Here is a 20175-nt window from a genome sequence, read left to right as displayed (position 1 = left end):
TAGCCGTCCAGATTTCTTTGACGGATTAGAATAATTTTAATTTTTTTAAACGTGAGAAGCAGAGGAAAATGTCCCACAATAGATATTAGTATAAGTTAAAATGAATGGCTGCGACTGCGATTGTAAATCTTCTGTTGTAATGTTGCTAGATGTCGATATCACCATAGCTTATTAAACATTTTCATTCATGTGAATAAATCATGTCACAATATAATAACATTAATCATCATATGACCTCTCTTTCTCTTTCTCTCTCTCTTAATTTAATGAAATTATAATTTTTTTAGAATAAAATTCTAAAATAAACACTAAACAGTTTCAGTGATTGAGAAATGGCGTGGTGAAGGCAGTGGAGGGGATGCTTCAACAACAAACATTCTCTCTCTCTTCTCGGCATATACCTGAAGTACACGAACGCTTTCTTCCTTTCTCTATCTATCTCCCTTCTTCTTCTTCTTCTTCTTGTCGTGTTTCTTTGGGCAGCCATGGAAGTGTGTTGGCAGATACAGAGACCGGCGAGTCTCAGACCGGTTTTCCAGGAAAAGGGTCGGCTCAAGATCAATACTTCGACTGGGTTTTTGCCTCGCCCAAAATCTTGCTCCTTTTCTACTGTAAATCTCTATAAGTTTCTTACACGAATACACTTAGGATTCTACTCTTTTTTTTTTTGGAAATTGAAATGCAAAGTGTTCTTCTTTATTGGGAATTGAAGTCCAAAGTGTTGTATTTTTTTTAGTGAGATCGCCTTTTCGATTAGGAAATCTTTAGTTGGAATCGAAAATTTGATAGAATGTACTATTTTTTAGGAGATTGTACTGGTAGGGTCTATGGATTGGGAATCTCAACGTTAGAATCTCGTTTCGAATTGGTAGATTATAAGAATTAAGAAATGAGTTAGGACATCCACTTTCTACTGGTACAATCCTCACTGCATTGAGAACTAATCTTTGAAGAAAAAAAGTTGGGGAGTGAGAAAACATTTTGGGGACTATTGAGCTTTGAGTTAGAGTCCGAGCCGAAGATTCACGGTTTGGACGAATGAAAATGTCTCACCTTTTTATGGGTTTTATTCACAGCTTGTTTACTTCTGGTGTGATTAATTAGTTCAGGTGTTCTTGGTTGTGGTTTTTTTTTTATAATCTATTTTTCTGGATTTAGAGATTGTAAAAAAGGTGTTTGAACAGTTGTAGAATCGATTTCTAACCATAGACATGTTTGGTTCTCAGATTGCTTCGTTGGAAAATCAATACAATTCAAATGGGTTTCTGCATCAGATCACGGCAAGTGCAGGTTAAGAATCAAGAATCGGTTCAAGAGGGTTTATAACTTTCCATTGCTATTACTGATTCAGCCCTTATTGATGTATTCTTATTTTTTTCACCAAGATTTTTCAAGGAAGAAGCAAGGAAGAATGGCAGCTCCAGGACCCAAAAGCTCATCTCCTAGAGGCTTTGGGCGACGAACAACAGTAGGAAGTTCTCAAAAAAGAGCTCAGAAGAAGAACGGTGAAAAAGATAGCAATGCCACTTCTACAGTAACAAATGAGGTTTTAGGAGTTACTAAGTTGCCTGAAGCTAAAGTGGATGTGCAGAAACAAGATTCTGTTGCTTCTGGTGAGAGGAATGTGTTAGATAGGTCGGAAAGTGAGGATGGAATTGACCGGTTGGATAAGAAAGCAACTAAGGATGATGCTTTATTAGAACAAAAGTTAAAAGTTGAAAGGGAATATCTTCGTAGGCAGGAAATAGAAGCGCTTGCAGAGGAAAGTTTGGCTAGAGGTGATAGAATGTTTGTGCATCCCCTTACTGTGAAACCCGATGAAGACATTGAAGTGTTTTTCAACAGGAATCTATCGACTCTGAACTATGAACCTGATATTTTGATCATGGGGGCATTTAACGACTGGAGATGGAAATCTTTCACTAGGAGATTGGAAAAGACATGGATCCATGGAGATTGGTGGTCATGTCTCCTTCATATCCCCAAAGAAGCGTATAAGATGGACTTTGTGTTTTTCAATGGTCAAAGTGTATATGACAACAATGACTCAAAAGATTTCTGTGTAGATGTAAAAGGTGGGATGGATAAAGTTGAGTTTGAGAATTTTCTTCTAGAAGAGAAATGGCGAGAGCAAGAGAAGCTAGCTAAGGAAGAAGCTGAGAGAGAAAGGCAAGAGGAAGAGAAGAGAAGAGTCGAAGCTCGAAAGGCTGCAATTGAAGCTGATAGAGCACAAGCAAAGGCAGAGACCCAGAAGAGACGTGAAATGCTTCAACCGGCTCTTCAGAAAGCTGTAATCTCGGCTGAGAATGTGTGGTACATTGGGCCGAGCGATTTAAAGGTTGAAGATAAAGTGAAGCTATATTACAATAAAAGCTCAGGTCCCCTGGCTAATTCCAAAGAAATCTGGTTGCATGGAGGGTTTAATAACTGGGCTGATGGACTATCTATCGTTGAAAAGCTTGTTGATGCTGAGTTAAAGGTTAATCCAAAGAGCGGAGATTGGTGGTTCACTGAAGGTATAAGTGAAACTTTCTTATCTTCTTGAACGAACTTGCATTTCTTGATATATTGATGTAGTAACGAATCCTGTTTCTGCCATTTATTTTACTTACATTTTGCATGGTCAATATGCAGTCATAGTGCCTGACGGTGCTTTAGTCATTGACTGGGTCTTTGCTGATGGACCGCCTAATGGAGCGGTTCTGTATGACAATAATAGTCACCAAGATTTCCACGCACTTGTTCCTCGAAGAACTCCAGAAGAGACTTACTGGCTAGAGGAAGAAAATCTGATGTTTAAGAAACTTCAGGAGGAGAGGCGGTTGAAAGAGGAAGCCATACGTGTCAAGGTTAGTGCTCAATACATCTTACAAAAGACCGGCTTATCCTCTTTACCATATTGCTTTCATTCAAGTTGTCTTTCTTGACTACATTGAATTTACATTCTTCATCTTTTTTTTTAATGCAGATGGAGAAAACAGCTCGCTTGAAAGCCGAAGCTAAGGAAAGAACACTTAAAAAGTTTCTACTTTCCCAGAAAGACGTGGTTTACACCGAGCCTCTAGAGATTCAAGCGGGAAGCCCTGTGACGGTTTTCTACAATCCTTCAAACACGGTTTTGAACGGAAAACCTGAGGTTTGGTTTAGAGGTTCTTTTAATCGCTGGACTCACCGCTTGGGTCCTTTGCCACCTCAGAAAATGGAAGCAGCAGATGATGGAAGCTCGCACATGAAGACTTCAGGCAAGATTTCAGTTTGTAAAAAAGATTTCCATCCCAGAGACTGTTTCATGATATGTGACTAATGTTTCTCTCTTTTTTTGCCGCAGCTAAGGTTCCATTGGATGCTTACATGATGGACTTTGTGTTTTCTGAGAGAGAAGATGGTGGAATATTCGATAACAGAAATGGCTTAGATTACCATTTACCGGTCGTTGGAGGTATAGCCAAGGAACCACCATTGCATGTTGTTCATATTGCTGTTGAAATGGCACCCATCGCAAAGGTAACAGTAAGATGTGAGGTTTATAGCCATCAGAAACATAATATACCTCTGAGGTTTATTACCTGCAGGTTGGAGGCTTAGGTGATGTTGTCACTAGTCTATCTCGTGCAGTTCAAGAATTAAATCATAATGTGGATATCATTTTTCCAAAGTATGATTGCTTAAAGCACAATTTTGTAAGATCTATGTCTTCTCATATTTTTGGCCTTCACTTCTCTTCTTTTTCTGTATATCTCTTTGTGTACTTAATTTTGTGAGAAAAATATAGGTGAAGGACTTGCAATTCAACAGAAGCTATCACTGGGGAGGTACTGAAATAAAAGTTTGGCATGGAAAAGTGGAAGGCCTTTCGGTTTACTTCTTAGATCCGCAAAATGGGTAAGCTTTTATGCATTTCTCTTTAAGCTTTGTTCTAACCCCATTCTCATCATCTCTTGAGGACGTGAAGAAGTTGTTGTTTTTCCTTTGACTTTTTCAGATTGTTTCAGCGAGGATGTGTCTACGGTTGCGCAGATGATGCAGGAAGATTCGGTTTTTTCTGTCACGCAGCACTTGAGTTTCTTCTTCAAGGAGGTTTACATCCAGTACGTCTACTCGTCCAACTACTCCTTTAGAATTATCAAGAATGCTCATTACAAAGTCTTTTTTTCTAAGTAGCGGCTCTAACCCGTGGTCTCGATATCTACAGGACATTCTTCACTGTCACGACTGGTCCAGTGCTCCGGTTTCATGGCTATTCAAGGATCATTACACGCATTACGGTTTGATCAAAACTCGTGTTGTCTTCACAATTCATAATTTGGAATTTGGAGCTAATGCCATTGGTAAAGCCATGACATTTGCGGACAGAGCGACAACGGCAAGTCTTAAAAAATTCTCCTTTAGAATATCTGTTACTACAACAAGATGGTTTACTCTTGGTTTTTTCTTTTGAATAGCTGGGATTGAAAATGACTCTCGTTCTGCTCTTAACATGACTAGGTTTCCCCTACTTATGCCAAGGAAGTTGCTGGAAACGCTGTGATCTCTCCACATTTATACAAGTTTCATGGAATCATAAACGGGATCGACCCAGATATATGGGATCCGTACAACGACAACTTCATTCCCGTGAGCATCCTCTCATTTACCGTCTTTGAGTTTTTTTTCTATGTTTTGTGATGTTTGAACACTTTGTGTGGCTCTTAGGTACCTTATACATCAGAGAACGTCGTAGAAGGCAAAAGAGCCGCCAAGGAAGAATTGCAAAACAGGCTTGGGCTAAAGATTGCAGATCTTCCGTTTGTAGGAATTATTACGCGCTTGACTCACCAGAAAGGAATACATTTGATCAAACACGCTATTTGGCGTACCTTGGAACGAAATGGACAGGTCTGTTTCTTGCCTTTATTTCAACGTTGAAGAAAGTCTTGTCATGAACTTTTCACAATCCTTACCAATTTTCTTGAAGCAGGTTGTACTGCTAGGTTCAGCTCCAGATCCTAGGATCCAAAATGATTTCGTAAACTTGGCAAACCAATTGCATTCTTCTCACGGTGACCGAGCTCGGCTTGTTCTAACCTACGATGAACCTCTTTCCCATTTGGTAACAAAATAGCAAAACCTTTATTCGTTTTTCCACTCCATTTGGTAACAAAATAGCTCTAAGCCTCTTCGTGTTTTACTCTCCAGATATACGCTGGGGCTGACTTTATTCTTGTCCCGTCGATATTTGAGCCGTGTGGACTGACACAGCTCATAGCCATGAGATACGGCGCTGTTCCTGTTGTTAGAAAAACTGGAGGTAACAGTTTTTTGCTATGTCATCTTAAAACTTATCCCTCAAAAGTCAAGACCGAGCTGACTTCAATGTAATATTTATCTTTTTGTCCACTATAGGACTCTACGACACTGTTTTTGATGTCGACCACGATAAAGAAAGGGCACAAGCTCAAGTTCTAGAGCCTAATGGCTTCAGCTTCGACGGGGCTGATGCTCCTGGTGTAGATTATGCTCTCAATAGGTAAAAGAACAAAAGATAACCATACTTCAAAATAACCAACATCTTGATTCTTTATAGCATGAGCATTGTTTCTTGATTTTTTTTTGCAGGGCGATATCGGCGTGGTATGATGGTAGAGAGTGGTTTAACTCTCTGTGCAAGACGGTGATGGAGCAAGACTGGTCATGGAACCGTCCTGCACTTGAGTACCTTGAGCTCTATCACTCTGCACGCAAGTGAGAAGAAACCAAAAAAATAGGAAAGTTTAAGATCAATTCTCTTTGTATGTACAGAAATTAGCTTTTGAGATACCTTAGAAAGTTTGATCATTTGTTCTTCTTTTAACATTTCCAAGGCATTTAAAGATCATATGGAGTCTGCTTTTGTAATTCTGAATAAAATAAAATTCTGAGCAAAGTTTATATACCACTGTTATATATATCTCAAATTTCTAACTGAAATGACCCGTTTCCGACCCGGTTCTAAGTGCGATACGACCCGGAAACCGAACAATGTAACTCTTCCCGGCACTTGATCTGCAGCTGCAGTTATCAGCACATTAGTAGCAAAAAAAAGTATCAGTATTTGGTATTTTAATAACTCCAAAATCCATAATTAGAAACGTCTAATTATCGTACTTACCAAACGTTACCCCTTTTTCTTTCTAGTTAAATCAAGTTATGTGTAATTAATTCTTTCTTCATGCATCTCTCTCTCTAGGTAGAGAGAGTGTGTAAAAAAGGGAGAGAAAGAGAGAGTCTGCATCACAGAGAAAAGAACTGTAAATAAACTCACAAAGAAAACACAAAAAGCTTGAACCTTTGACTCCAAAGTAAACAAATCTTAGATTTTGCGTTGACCACTTCGGTTTTTCTCGGATTTAAGCTCTAGCAGCCAAATCAAAATGTCTTTTAAGAACAGAGGAGGAGATTACTATTTTACTCCACGAAGTGTAACTTCTAGAAACTCTGTCTTTTTCTTGTGCCTCGCAAGTTTCTGCCTTGGAATGTTCTTCACTAACAGGTAAATCTATTACATAAACCCCTTTTTGTGCCCATTTTGCTTGTGTTCGACGATTTCTTAAAAAGTTTGGTATCTCACTGTTCATGTCTGATTCTAGCTTCTTTTTTTTCCTGGAGCTTTAATCAATTGGGTGTTTTCTATTTCGTTACCAATTTCATCTTCTTGAAACTAAATCTGCCTTGTGTTTCTCCACATGTCAGTAGTTTTTTGAGCTTAGAGTTTTGTCGGTGAAGGCTTGCTTTTTCCAGACGGGTCTATTTGGCTCATGTATGCTTGCAGCTTTTGTGAGGAATTAACGAGCATACAAAAAAAAAAAAAAATCTATATCGTATATTGCTTATTTGATAGATTTGATCAAATGATGACACATAGTAACGTTTTAGGATATGATCAGTCTCTTGCTTAATTTATTGAGGGATGACTGGTATTATATGTTCCCAAAGAATGAAAACATATAAAGATTGGATCATTTTGTTGCAAAATCTGCAAAAGTCGGTGACTTGATCTGCATTTTGGTTCGGGTTAGTGTTTGTATTGATCTTGTGGAGTTAAATGTGTTTGCTTGGTTATGCGAAACGAAGATAATGGGATGATGATGACCATTGTATCAGGATGTGGAATGTTCCTGAAGCCAGAAGCATTTCAAGACTCTCCAAACTAAGCTTAAGATCCGCTGACTGTGATAAAACTAATGTAAGACTTCTGAGTTTTCTGCATAACCAATTCACGTGGAAAATATCGATGATTCATTGTTTGATCTTGTGTTCATTGCAGGTTTTGGATTATGGTAACAACACTATCGGGTAAAGCCTTTTAGAAACTTTACCAGATGTATCCATGAACGATTACTATAGATATGCTTAGATGATGATGGTGATGATGTTATATAATACCAAAAAATGCAGGATATTAGATAAATCCATTTCAAGTTTAGAGATGAAATTAGTAGCTGCCAGAGCTGCACGAGAGTCTTTGTTCGAAAAATTTAACATTTCCAGACAAGTCAAGGAAAGAAAATACTTCATGGTTATCGGTATTAATACTGCATTTAGTAGTCGTAAGAGACGTGACTCAGTCCGGTCAACATGGATGCCACAAGGTAAGGTTGTTCCCGGTTGCTTGATTTATTGTGTAGATACACAATGAAACGGTAACTTTCATTTTTTCGGTTTTTAAACAAATATTCAGGAGAGAAGCTTAAGAAACTTGAGGAAGAGAAAGGAATCATTGTTCGGTTTGTAATAGGACACAGGTACAAAGGAGAAGTCATGTTCTGTTGCGAGAAACTAAGCATTTATACCGATATTTTACTTTGTGAACACTGACATGTTTGTGTTCTTGAATTGTTCTGATTTCAGTATGTTGTCTCGCGGGATTCTAGAGAAAGCTATTGAAGCAGAGGAGAAAACACATGGAGATTTCCTGAGACTAGTAAATTGTCATACTTTTATTCTCTTGTGTCTTTGGTATTTTTTGCTACTTATTTATTAAAGCTTTAGAAAACATAACAGGAACATACTGAGGGATACATGGAGTTATCCGCCAAGACGAAGACGTTTTTTGCTACGGCTGTTTCATTGTGGGACGCAGAATTCTACATCAAAGTCGACGATGACGTTCATGTGAATCTTGGTAAAAAAAATATCAAAAAAATAACTTCTTTATATCATAGATCATCAGATCATCTCATCCATTTTGTTTTGATGTCTTGATCCGTTTTTTGTTTGCCTGCAGCTACTCTCAAGACGACTTTATCTGTTTACCGAACCAAGCCTCGGGTTTATGTTGGATGCATGAAGTCTGGTCCCGTCGTAGCCAGAAAGTAAGTAAAAAAACCACCTATCTTCTAAGGTGAGCATTTTAAAGGTTCTTAAACTGTGTAGAAGAAACTTGTTTCCAGAGCATTTAATATCCACGGGGTGAAAATACAGGGGTGTGAAGTACCATGAACCGGAACATTGGAAGTTTGGAGAGGTCGGGAACAAGTATTTCCGCCATGCCACGGGACAGTTTTACGCGGTTTCTAAGGATCTAGCAACCTACATATTGATAAACCAGTAAGTTTTTTTTTTTTTTTTTATCTTGGTTTTAGCGGTTTAATGCGACCAAAATTCTCAGGGAAAAAAAAACATCTATTGATCTTATTCTTTACCGTCGAAAATTAAGGAACTTGCTGCATAAGTATGCAAATGAGGATGTTTCCTTGGGATCTTGGTTCATCGGACTGAATGTGGAACATGTTGATGACAAAAGACTCTGTTGCAGTACTTCTCCTCAAGGTAAGGTCTGGTTTATGTTTGGTTTGGTTCTACATTAGAATAATGGTAAATATTTTGAAAAATGGTAATTGGTATAAAATATCATGGTATTAGAAATTTTAATCAGAAACTCATTGTTTTTTCTTAGACTTATTATCATGGTTTTAGAAATTTCAATAAATAAATCAGATTCTAATTGTTTTACACACTACAAAAAATTTAACTCATTTTTACATAATACAATTTGTATAATTCGTTTTTATATTTGTTAGTTACGATAACTTTTTACTGAAAAAAATGCTGATTTCTATTTCGTTTTTTGGTAACCAAAAAGTTTCGAAGATCTTTGGTCTACTTATTATTAGTAGATATGTTTGTTTCATTAACATTTTTGAAAGTTGAAACGCAGATTGTGAACTAAAAGCAGTGATGGGTAATGTTTGCGCGGCTTCGTTCGACTGGAGATGCAGCGGAATCTGTCGGTCGGCCGAGAGAATGGCCGATGTTCACGAACGTTGTGGCGAACCTGAAAATGCGTTATGGACCTCAAATTCCTGAAAACAATAAATAAAGAAAACAAGATTTATTACTACAGTACTACGACTATAATAATAGAAAATCATACGAACAAGCTATTAGTTGGAGACTATAATTCGAGTAAAGCTAATTCTGTTTTTTTGTTTGTTTGTTTGGGTGTTATAGTTGGTACAAGTGGTAGGGTTTTGGTCAGAAGATTAATAAATGTATATGCAAAAAATAGTTAGTGAAGTAGTTTAATGAGAGACAAAGAAATAATGTTTTGGTCACATTTAGTTTGTCCTATGACAGACAGAGAGTCCTTACTGCTGTGCCTTTTTATTAATTCCCACATGTCCTCCTTTTTGCTGAGGGAGGGACTACTTTATGTTTTTTTCTGACCTATTTTTCAAAGCAAAAAATACCTATATATTGAGTTGATGATCTCAATTAGGCTCTAAACTCTTAACTCGGAAAATTTACAATCGGATTTGTTTGTTTAGTCTACAAATTTTGAAATTTGTATGGACCAAGTCTATCTGATCCCTGATTTTTTTTCAAATAAATAAATGAATCAGATAATCAGATTTCAGGTCACTCTCGCCTAATGGTCTCTTTATCCGGTCTTGGATTTTATTTTTCTTTTTATAATTTTATTTTTATTTTCATGGGTTGTCTTAATTAAGATCGAACATTTTTGATGCACATAATTGACAACTCTCTTCTATTTCTCTAACGTTCATTGGACATCATCCACGAATGGTGAAGAAAATGAATTATTTAATTCTCTCACTAAATTATAAATAACCTTATTTTATCTTCTAACAAACATACTTCCGGACATGTTGAACGACTTGATAAAGTTTTATTAATTTAACCCTATTGAGAATAAGTCCAAAAGACAGACTTCCTAGTTTTCGTAAGATTAACAAAAAAAGCGTATAAAACACACTTTTATGTACATAAACAAATAAGATAAATCAGTCCGCAGTTAATTATAGACAAAAATGCTGATAATTACAAATTAAGTTTTTGTATTGGTACTGATAATTGCAATTATCGTCACGAGAGTAAATCATGACGCATATTACATTCGTTAGCATGTTACTTTTTTCCTTTCCCTTAATTCCTTAAATACTTTCTATAAATAGAACTGTACATCGCAGTTGTACTTGGATTTTGGGTTTTGTGTTCCTTATTGCCTTCATATACGTTCGAAGCCTGCAGAGTAAAACCAAACAAGAATTAAGAAATTATCAAATTGCAAATAGAGAACTCTTGCAAATAATTCAAAATAGAAAACAACAACAAAAATTGATGATATACCTTTTAAGGATAATAGCCACCTTGTCATCTCGGCTTAATGCGTGATATTGGCACGGCTCAATCGAACAGAACCGATCTCTATAAACTAAGAGCTCGGCTATTTGATTGAACCGCACTAATATCTCGCGTTACCTTACATCAAAACCAGTCTCATGACTCTCATCCAACTATTATTTCTAGTTAGCCTCCAGAAACCCAAGAAAAGAAAAAAAAAAGTAAACATCAGCAATTAAACCAAATATATCTAAAAGAAAGTGAAATATTACTTTACCGGTTAAAATAATCAGATCCTTGCAAAACTCTTAATTTCAGAGATGTCAAAGACCAAAGTACAAAGTAGAAGAATCGAAGGAGAAAAAAGAATGTAGCTATTTGCAAAGTTTATGGGACTGCAAAGTGAAGAAGAAGATATAAATACGAAGATGGTTGAAGAAAAGAGGCAAGGCATTAAATTAGACCAACAACCCCATACCAAAAAGGAGGTTGGTTTATTAAATTTGAATTGTTTCTGTGAAAACTTTTTTTTTTTCCTTCAAAATATTTGTTTATAGTGTGTTATATACTATATACCAATTCTTTCTTGCAAACCGATGATATCAAAATAGAAGTATTAATCTGAGATGAGTTCCAAGAACAAGAGTTTGGTTTTATTGTCGCAGTGGCCTAACAAAATAATTTGTATGGAAACTGTTGTCTAAGTGTAAATTTTTATGGTCTAACAACTTGAAACTATTTTAACCAAGTCGTTATGTATATGTATTATTTGATAGATAACGATAAATTAAAGGAACAAGGTTCCCACGAGCTTTCAATTTTAGTATTTATGAGGTTTGTAAGAGAAAGCAAGGCATGTTGGTGGGGTTGTGCCACTCCCAATATACATTTGAATTTCGAAATTTAATATGGCTCAACTTTCCAAATATTCTCCCTTCCTATTTATTTCTTTTCTTGTTAAGTTCCTATCATTTTTTTAATATTTCCTTAAAAAATGTAACTTTATGTTTTATTATGTTATGTACCTATAGAAAAACATATGCGTCATCGTCTTCGAAAATTCAAGAAAGTGATGATCATACCATATTGGAGTCTGTTTCTCAAAATTCATTTTTAAAGATTTTTATTTTGTCAACTACTAATATACAGTATCTTAAAGTTTTTTTTTCGTCATATCTATATATATATATATATATATATATATCTTAAAAGTTTTAAAATGTGTTTTTTATCATGTACCCATTGAAAAATTAGAAAGAAAAAAAAAACAAATTATAAAGGAAAAATGCATACAGATAATTTAATGTGAACCAATCAGAAATCATCCCAAACCACAAGGCTGATAATCCGGTACGAGAATCCGGTTCTTCAGAGTCAAACTTAAGCTCACAGAAAAGATCAAACTTTATTTTTGTTTTTCGTTACATAAGAGATCGAAAACTTCTATAATTCCCAATTTCTGATTTTGTTTTACTCTTCAGTTTAATCAAAATCGGGGGAAAAAGAAAGCCAGGCAAGCTCTCCCTCTCTGATTTCGTGATTTGGGTTCATCATATTCGTGATCTTGGGAGATGATTCAACATTCGTTTCTATTGTGTGTGTGTGTAGAATTTCGATTTTAATTTAAGCGCCATGGCTAATAGTTCTTTCAAATTGGAACACCCACTAGGTAACTTTCATATAACCTCTTCTGGATTCTCTGTTATATTTTGTCGTTGGTCATTCGTAACTAAGATCTTAGCATTCTTGTCTCTGGTCACTCAGGTACTATGAATCTTTGATTAAACATAGTTAAAAAGCTTGTTAATTGTTACTGTATTGATTCAAAAATATCATTAGTCTCTGATAGATTGGAATTATCTATCAAGAGATAAATGTTTCCATGACTAAAGCCTTTGATGCTATAACTTCTTTGCTTCTGTCTCTTTTTGTCCTGATTCTTCCTTTGTTGGTGTGTGTTTGTAATGTCAGAGACGAGACAAGCCGAGGCTTCTCGCATCAGAGAGAAGTACCCAGACAGAATCCCAGTAAGACTTTTCACATGTTGTGTAACAACATTGCATCTCTACGATAACTTTCCACTTAGCAGAGAGTGCGCATTGCAGGTGATTGTCGAGAAGGCTGAGAAAACCGATGTCCCGGTTATCGACAAGAAAAAGTTAGCTCCTTTGCACAGCTTATGAGTCATTTCTTCTCAAAGTTTAGTTTTTTTTTCCTTGATCTCTAGCCTTCTCTATCTATGAAGATAGGCTTTCTCTTGAATATCATAGGCTTATGAGATCGATATCTAGCTAAGTCGCTATGTTCTGCAACCTTTTTGTTTTTTGGTATTGTTGGATACAGGTACCTTGTGCCGGTGGATTTAACAGTGGGGCAGTTTGTGTATGTTGTCCGCAAAAGAATCAAACTGAGTGCTGAAAAGGCTATCTTTGTCTTTGTTAAGAACACATTACCTCCAACTGGTAAAAAAAAAGAAAAAAATATCTTCCCTTTATCATAGATAGATTGATATATGTTATGGTGAATGCAAGTTTTGTTTCAAAGGAAAACCTTTAGTGTTCTCTACTCAGGCTCGCCATATGTCTCTTTCCCTCGCATTTCGTGCTTGTGTCATTTTCACCTACATGTTTCCCGGAAAGCCGAGAAATGTTTGTTAGTTTGATGTGTTTCTCGTCGTTTTTGTAGCTGCAATGATGTCTGCAATCTATGAGGAGAACAAAGATGAAGATGGGTTTCTCTACTTGACCTACAGTGGAGAGAGCACCTTTGGTTTGGCTTAGAGACTCTATTCTTGAGAATCATGTGTATATATTGCTTTTTGCTTTTTATGACTAAAAGTATGTTATTGTGCTTTCGACTGATGAAATGTAAATGTTACAACCTTTTTAAAATTTGGGTTCTATCCTCTGGACTTCGCCACAACTCTCATCATCTATTTTTGGAAATGTAATACTCATGGTATATAACAGAAACTTACATCTTACCATTAGATTTTGCAAACAATAAATAATCTAGATTTTCAAGTAATCTATATTATGTTTGCGTTTATAATATTTTAAGATGTGAAACGCATGTGCAGACGCAATCTTATAGGTCTGAAACGTGTGAATAGGAGCGAGAGACGTCAAACATAGAACAAATCTTAAATCATTCGTGCCTTCGTGGGATGCACCATTTGAAACTCCAAAACACACATTTTTATAAAGAATGAAGTAATAGTTAAACTGAGAGAGGAGACAAAGAAGAAGAAGAAGAAGCAGAAAGCACATGTAAATTTTATGAAGTAGAGCTCTTCTTCCTCTGCACAAGATTCTTCATCCAATTGACACCAATAAACGCAACCATCTTAGCTCTGTTAAACCCTGCTTTGGTCTTCCCTGACTTCTTCCCGGCGGCGTCTTTCTTGCCGTTAGTGGTTTCCTCCTCCGCCGCCATCACCCCAATTCCACCGGTCCCCCATTGATCCGCCCAACTCGGTGCTTCACTCGCCATTCTATTATGATCACAATATTATTTTATGTGGAAGAAAATCTTCTTCAATACCTAGTCGCCAATGAATTCATCATGATCATGCATCTTAGAAGGAGGGGGGAAAGAAAGAGTACCTCTAATTCTTGGATCTCTTCTTGGTAAAGAGGAAAGAAACGATTTTGAATGAGCAAAATAAGTGGAAATATGGAGAGAATGGAGACACTAATAGTGGATGGGTTGTCAATTTTATTTTATTTTTGAGTGTGAATATTAGTATACTATGAATTTAGATTGTCGTCTCTTAAGCTAAAGTCTTAATATTTTAAAAACAAATATGTTTTTAAATGTGGTTGTTTGGGTTGTCTTGGAATGGACTTGCCAACTCATGTTAGTTCGTTTCCAACTTGCAAAGCAAACGTTTTTTTTGGAATCTTTCAATGTATATATAAACACCTAACCCCCATGTAATTTTTGTTTTCTGTTCGATTAATTACTCTATAATCTTGTTGTATATTACAAATAAATCCACTTAGTATTCTCACGCAATAAATTAAAGACTGGAGGTATGTGCTTTTGATACAGAAGGGCGTTTTTCTGACTTACACCAACAGAAGGGAAATGCTATAGTGATTGTTTTTTCTACAAGAATAATGCGCAACCAAAAATGAGGTTTGTTCTTTGATTATTTTCTATTTAGAAAACTTGTCCCCTACAAGTTCATCATACATAAAAAGTGTTCCTAATTTAAAAAAGGTGCTAATGAGAAATCAATCGGCTAATCCGATGAATTGGGGAATTACCTGCTTGGAACAATTAAAAGCACCTTGTATTAACTAATTTGACGCCTAGCGCCTAAATTGATGAACGACGAGTTTACACCAATAATGACAACGAAAATGAAACACATAGGCCTCTTACTGATCTAACGACTAAAATATCAGCCCATGACAACATTCAGCCCAGGATGTTTATTTTTTCCGGAGAATTACTTTAGCGCATCCACACGATAGAGTGACTTTCTTGCCTACAAAAACAACATTATTACAATATATATAGAGATCGACTATAATCAACATCAACAAATCTTTTGATTACCTGATATATCTGAGTTGCTCGTCCACTTATACCCTGCCGGTATCTCAAATGGATCCACCATTTGTTCCTCCTCCATCCGCCGCTGTGAACTATTTCCGGCAGTCGTGATGTTCATCCTCAGCCAAGACGGCTTTGAAAACGATGGTCGTGAAGTTGTTCTTTCATCGGACTTTTCGTCACTGTCCACGTCGGATTGGTCTTCGACAGCAGCTGAGAGGTGTCTCGGGCTTGACAGTGGTGTGGAGAACTCATCCATCGGCCGGAGAGCCACGAACTTGCTGAATGTGATTACTACCTTCACCGTCGGGATCACCGGTATCGACAACTGGTAAACCAAATTATAATCAGTGTCTAATTTATTTGGTTGACCGGCTTAACCGAATAAAGAGATTTTGATTTGACAAGCAAATAAAAAGCGCTCAATCTCAACATCCAACCAATGAAACTACGGCACGTCTGATTACAGTTTTACTGGCGCAATACTTACGAATGAAGAAATAAAAAAACCGAAGTGGAATTAATGAGTTTTCAAGATTGCTCCTTTTTTTACCTTGACCGGAAAAGTTCCCGCCGGGAACTTGGCGGTGAGAATCTCCCGCATCCTCCGAACGGCTTTAACGTTGTTGGCTAAAACATCGAGCATCGGAAGCAACTCCTCTGTCTTCAAAGGAAAATCATCAGTTAACCAAACGGAAGGGCTTAAACTCTTCACAAGTTCCTTCTCTTTTATCCGCGGCACAGAACAAGCCACCGGAACCGCCGCTTCCGGCAGAGAAACCGACCTTCTCCTCCTCGTCGTAGAACGCGGCTGTAACTCTTTCTCCTCGACGTTGAAACAGCTGTTCTGCCTCCTCTGCCGCCGCAACGGTTCCGAGAAACCCCGATGACTCTGTTCGTCCCGAGGCAAACTCTGCTCTGTTTCTCCGGCGACGGCAACGACTTTCCGCGATTTGAAACTGAAACTGACGTTCTCGATCTCGTAAACTTTAGCTTTCCATTCTCCGACGGTTTCGATCCTCTGTTGCCGTCGCCAATTCGTCATCTCAACGAGCTCTGCTTTCGTAACATCCATCCCTGGACGGTACAAGCTCGACTGAGAGCAAAAGCTGGCGACTTCCTTATCGCTGATCGTGTCTCCGGCGTTTTCGAAAGCGTTTAAGATCGTTTTATCGTCTCTGTTCAACACAAGCAACGTTCCGGGAGAAACGTCGAGGAACTCGTCTCCGTCGCTGAGGAAGAGAAAGCTCTGGTTCGCGCGGCGGATTTTGAGCCCGTCGAATCCGACTAAAGAAGTTTCTGCGCGTAGATCTCCGCCGCGTTTCCAGATCTTGTAAGTGTCGGAAGGAGCGATTTTTCCGACGAAAGGAATCACGGAGCTCTCGAAATGGAAAGAGATCTCCATGTAGAAATCTCTTATGCGGCGGAGGACGGCGATCAGGTGAGGCAGTCTCCGTCTCCATTTGCACCACGCAGATCGACGGTGGTGCCGGAGAATCGTCTCCGTGATCTCGGAGTTCCGACGACAAAGCGCCTCGTGCAGGGGATTCCAACCGGCGGCGTTCTGGAGCGTGATATCTGCGCCGGCGGAAGAAATCGTCTTCGCCGCGAAAACGTCTCCGATATGCACGGCCAGATGGAGAGGCGTTTCTCGGAAGGGAACGTCACGGCGATCAAGGACGGCTGAGATTTGATCGGCCACTCGTTCTTGGCTCACTGAGTCGGACTCGGTGTGGATATGGTCTGGATCGGTTAGCTTAGGCAAGGACGAAACCAGACGAGCCAAACCGGTGTGATCTCCTAAAATGACGGCATAGTGGACGGGACTATGAGCATAATCCTCTAAACTAGTGGCCGGAATATTTGCCGGCGACGACTTGGCCATATTTATTACCGGGCACTCAAGCCACTGTTATAAAGGCAATGAGGAGTTTGAATAATAACCCTTACAACAAAAATGTATGTTTCGTATTTATCTAAACAACAGTCAAAGCAAATTCAATTGCTTCCATAATTTATTGGTCAAGTGAGTACTTATTACTTTTTTTTTTGGCAACGAGTTTTGTTTTTTCTTAATATATATCTTAGATTTACCCAAATTATAATGACCTCGTAATATACAACAATTAACTGCACATAGATATGGACATAAGATTTTGACCCAAAAGATCAAAAAATGCACCTAAGATTTTGACCCAAAAAGAAAGAAAAAAAAAATTGTACCTAAGATCTTACAGGATTTATAATTTAAAACAATGTGATTCATAGAGAAAAGAAAAGTTATCAAAATATTCAAGCAGTGCAGAAAAAGATAATTAAGTATGATTGGTGTATCTTACTGTTCTTCACTATACCAAAATTTTCTATACCAAATTAAAGTGTTGCGGTCAAATATCAAGTAATGAATCATTATGGTATTGTTAAGTTAAAAAAAAAAAATTATGATATATAGTAGTAACAGTTAGAATAACATAAACGTTTTCATTTTTCTTGAAACCATCTACCTAAAATTTTTTGATGATCATTGCTGAGGTTTAAGTACGGTTTTTAGCACTCGATATGTCTTTTTCGTTTTTTGATGGAGTTGTAAGCAAATAGGTGCATAGATCTTTAATTTTGGACTTGTTTTGAACCTTCTAAATGAAGAAGAGTCTCCGTAATTTGGCTTTGTTGCTGTTGCCTGACGGGGTTCAGTATTGAGTTCGTGTCCAAACATTAACCTTGAGTCTTGCCCTCCTCTGTCATCTATCCACGCCCGAACCCGAAAAAAAATCTCAACAGAGAAAAACCCACAAAAGCTTTTGAGCTTTGGTAGTAATGGCGGGTTTGGCAATTTCACCTCCTCTCGGTCTTTCCTTCTCTTCTAGAACCAGAAACCCTAAACCCACTTCGTATCTATCTCACAATCAAAGGTACTAACTTTCACAATCGCAATCACACTCTCACACGATGTACATATGTTTGTGCTTCTGCTTCAGTTATGACCTTTTGTTTCATGTAATACATATTAGATAACCTTAAATTTCTTTTCTTTATTTGATTTTGTGTAGAAATCCTGCAACGCGTATAGTTTCTGCGCTTCCGAGTCCGTATGGCGATTCTCTGAAAGCTGGTAACTTGAAAGCATTTCGGGGTTTAGGCTTTCCTTATGTTGGAGCTGAGTTGTTTGCTGCTGAAGAGTATTGTTATAATTTCCGAAATTATTGATTTGTGTCTGAGATTTTGGTTGTGTTTGATGCTTTCAGGACTTTCGAGTAACGTTTCTGGATCCCCAATAAAGCTTGACAACAATGATCCTCTTAGCGTTGCGCCAAGGTCATCTCTTTTCCCTTCTCCCTCTTGATTACGCTCTCACCATTGAAATTGAAGTAGTTCACTGCCTGTTCCTTTCTACGACACTCTTAACTCTTCAGCTCTTCACTTTAGGTATCCAATTCTATGTGTTTCCCCTAAGCTTGGTTGTATGTTAGAGTTCTTAGTAGTAATGCCAACTGACGATTCACACCCTTTCTTATGATAATACATTTGTAAATTGGTTGATAAGATTGATTAACCTTTCTATTTTCAGTGTGTTTGAACCGATTTTGTTTCTGTGCTGCAATGTATAGATTTGGAGTGATAGAGGCGAAAAAGGGAAACCCGCCTGTTATGCCTTCAGTGATGACCCCTGGAGGACCTTTAGATCTTTCCTCTGTATTATTCCGCAACCGCATTATCTTCATTGGGCAACCAATCAACGCACAGGTTGCTCAGCGAGTCATATCTCAGCTTGTAACCCTTGCATCTATTGATGATAAATCCGACATCCTGGTTAGCTACAAAACAAACAAAAAACTTTTACTTTGTCTCAGCTGGTTTTGAAAGAAAGTCAAAAATCTCATCTTTTACTGACAAGTAATCTCTGCTTCAGATGTACTTGAATTGCCCCGGAGGCAGCACCTACTCCGTCTTAGCAATCTATGACTGTATGTCCTGGGTGAGTCTTTTTCCCTTTGATGATAACCATTACTGTCAGGCAGAAACCTTGGTACATAATTTGACCTGTTGAATTTGCTTGAAATGCTCTTTAGATAAAGCCTAAAGTTGGAACGGTGGCGTTTGGAGTCGCAGCGAGCCAAGGAGCACTTCTTCTTGCTGGAGGTGAAAAAGGAATGCGCTATGCAATGCCAAACACTCGTGTCATGATACATCAACCGCAAACTGGATGCGGAGTATGGCTCTTGAATTCCCATTGTTATTAGTTGGTATCGTATATGCGTATGTGAACTTAAATTGATTTCGGTTTATCATAATTTGTTTGCAGGGACATGTGGAGGACGTGAGGAGACAGGTGAATGAAGCCATCGAGGCCCGACAAGTAAGTCTCTGTCTTTTAGAGTTATGGAGGATCCAAGTCTTTGGAAGCTAAGAATTGAACTTTTGATCTGATTGATCTCTTTGGTTGTCTCTACGTGCAGAAAATTGACAGGATGTATTCAGCATTCACTGGACAACCTCTCGAGAAAGTGCAACAATACACTGAAAGAGATCGTTTCTTATCTGCTTCTGAGGTAATTTACCGCTGATCTCACGTCTAAGTTAATTTAGCCATACAAGTATAATACATTAACTAGAAATTCTTTCTAATGAGCTATGGCTCACCGGTATAAGAGGTTTCAAAATCAGTGACAAGTCACAACTCATGGACATTGTCTTTGTTCCTCATAATCCTTCTATACCATTGTTGAGTTTCGCATTTGATTTTTTTATTTTCCGGTTATTTTCTTATGCAGGCACTTGAGTTCGGGCTTATCGATGGTCTATTGGAAACAGAATACTAAAACAGCACAGAGAGAAGCTCATTGCAATGTTCGAACCTTCCAATTTCATTTAAATTATGAACATTTGTAACTGACATTTGTGCATAAACGAGTTTGGTTTTCTTGGATTTACAGTCTACTAAACAGAATTCCAAACTGCCTTTGTTTTTGTTGCGCGCAAATTTATATTCTATTTCGGTTTACCAACCAA

The 20175-nt window shown here is 37.7% G+C and overlaps 5 protein-coding genes and 1 long non-coding RNA gene across 8 annotated transcripts; 4 read left to right on the top strand and 2 right to left on the bottom strand.

Moving 5' to 3' along the window:
- The first annotated feature begins 310 nt into the window (after positions 1-310).
- Positions 311-5926, top strand: LOC18993705 (starch synthase 3, chloroplastic/amyloplastic). Of its 2 annotated transcripts, XM_024153170.1 has the most exons (17): positions 311-406; positions 484-611; positions 1227-1290; positions 1386-2516; positions 2635-2849; positions 2969-3242; positions 3329-3504; positions 3573-3680; positions 3773-3882; positions 3983-4088; positions 4193-4363; positions 4486-4614; positions 4693-4875; positions 4958-5089; positions 5176-5287; positions 5383-5506; positions 5596-5926. In XM_024153170.1, the coding sequence occupies exons 2-17, from the start codon at positions 486-488 to the stop codon at positions 5723-5725; spliced, it is 3291 nt and encodes a 1096-aa protein (XP_024008938.1). In that variant the 5' UTR covers positions 311-406; positions 484-485; the 3' UTR covers positions 5726-5926. The 2 variants fall into 2 exon arrangements, with proteins under 2 accessions (XP_024008938.1, XP_006417322.1); XM_006417259.2 differs by having other exon boundaries at positions 348-611.
- A 463-nt stretch (positions 5927-6389) lies between these two features.
- On the top strand, positions 6390-9470 carry LOC18993704 (probable beta-1,3-galactosyltransferase 1). The gene is made up of 11 exons (XM_006417258.2): positions 6390-6508; positions 7120-7201; positions 7283-7311; positions 7414-7607; positions 7697-7760; positions 7867-7939; positions 8020-8140; positions 8243-8330; positions 8440-8565; positions 8675-8787; positions 9176-9470. Exons 1-11 carry the CDS (start codon positions 6390-6392, stop codon positions 9322-9324), a joined length of 1158 nt encoding a protein of 385 aa, XP_006417321.1. The 3' UTR covers positions 9325-9470.
- Positions 9471-10271: 801 nt separating this feature from the next.
- LOC112084145 lies at positions 10272-10979 on the bottom strand. The gene is made up of 3 exons (XR_002898131.1): positions 10880-10979; positions 10609-10793; positions 10272-10503 (listed from the first exon to the last, which is right to left on the bottom strand). It is a non-coding gene; the product is annotated as an uncharacterized LOC112084145 (long non-coding RNA).
- A 1028-nt stretch (positions 10980-12007) lies between these two features.
- LOC18993703 (autophagy-related protein 8c) lies at positions 12008-13517 on the top strand. 2 transcript variants are annotated; one of them, XM_006417257.2, is made up of 6 exons: positions 12008-12115; positions 12211-12271; positions 12574-12629; positions 12708-12760; positions 12946-13064; positions 13288-13517. In XM_006417257.2, exons 2-6 carry the CDS (start codon positions 12235-12237, stop codon positions 13380-13382), a joined length of 360 nt encoding a protein of 119 aa, XP_006417320.1. In that variant the 5' UTR covers positions 12008-12115; positions 12211-12234; the 3' UTR covers positions 13383-13517. The 2 variants fall into 2 exon arrangements, with proteins under 2 accessions (XP_006417320.1, XP_006417319.1); XM_006417256.2 differs by having other exon boundaries at positions 12008-12271.
- A 214-nt stretch (positions 13518-13731) lies between these two features.
- On the bottom strand, positions 13732-17050 carry LOC18993702 (ankyrin repeat domain-containing protein 13C). The gene is given in 5 exon segments (XM_024153094.1): positions 13732-14113; positions 14199-14247; positions 14250-14291; positions 15169-15493; positions 15719-17050. Coding segments are annotated over 5 exon segments (1983 nt in total). The 3' UTR covers positions 13732-13878.
- An 817-nt stretch (positions 17051-17867) lies between these two features.
- On the top strand, positions 17868-20134 carry LOC18993701 (ATP-dependent Clp protease proteolytic subunit 6, chloroplastic). Its single transcript, XM_006417254.2, has 9 exons — positions 17868-18077; positions 18216-18277; positions 18411-18480; positions 18774-18975; positions 19076-19141; positions 19236-19376; positions 19469-19522; positions 19623-19715; positions 19938-20134. Exons 1-9 carry the CDS (start codon positions 17983-17985, stop codon positions 19983-19985), a joined length of 831 nt encoding a protein of 276 aa, XP_006417317.1. The 5' UTR covers positions 17868-17982; the 3' UTR covers positions 19986-20134.
- Positions 20135-20175: the final 41 nt, after the last annotated feature.

Source organism: Eutrema salsugineum, unplaced genomic scaffold (assembly GCF_000478725.1).
Source record: "Eutrema salsugineum unplaced genomic scaffold, Eutsalg1_0 scaffold_5, whole genome shotgun sequence".
NCBI lineage: Eukaryota > Viridiplantae > Streptophyta > Magnoliopsida > Brassicales > Brassicaceae > Eutrema > Eutrema salsugineum.
The sequence above is the reverse complement of the archived record's forward strand: the minus strand, read 5'-3'. Positions and strand labels throughout refer to the sequence as shown.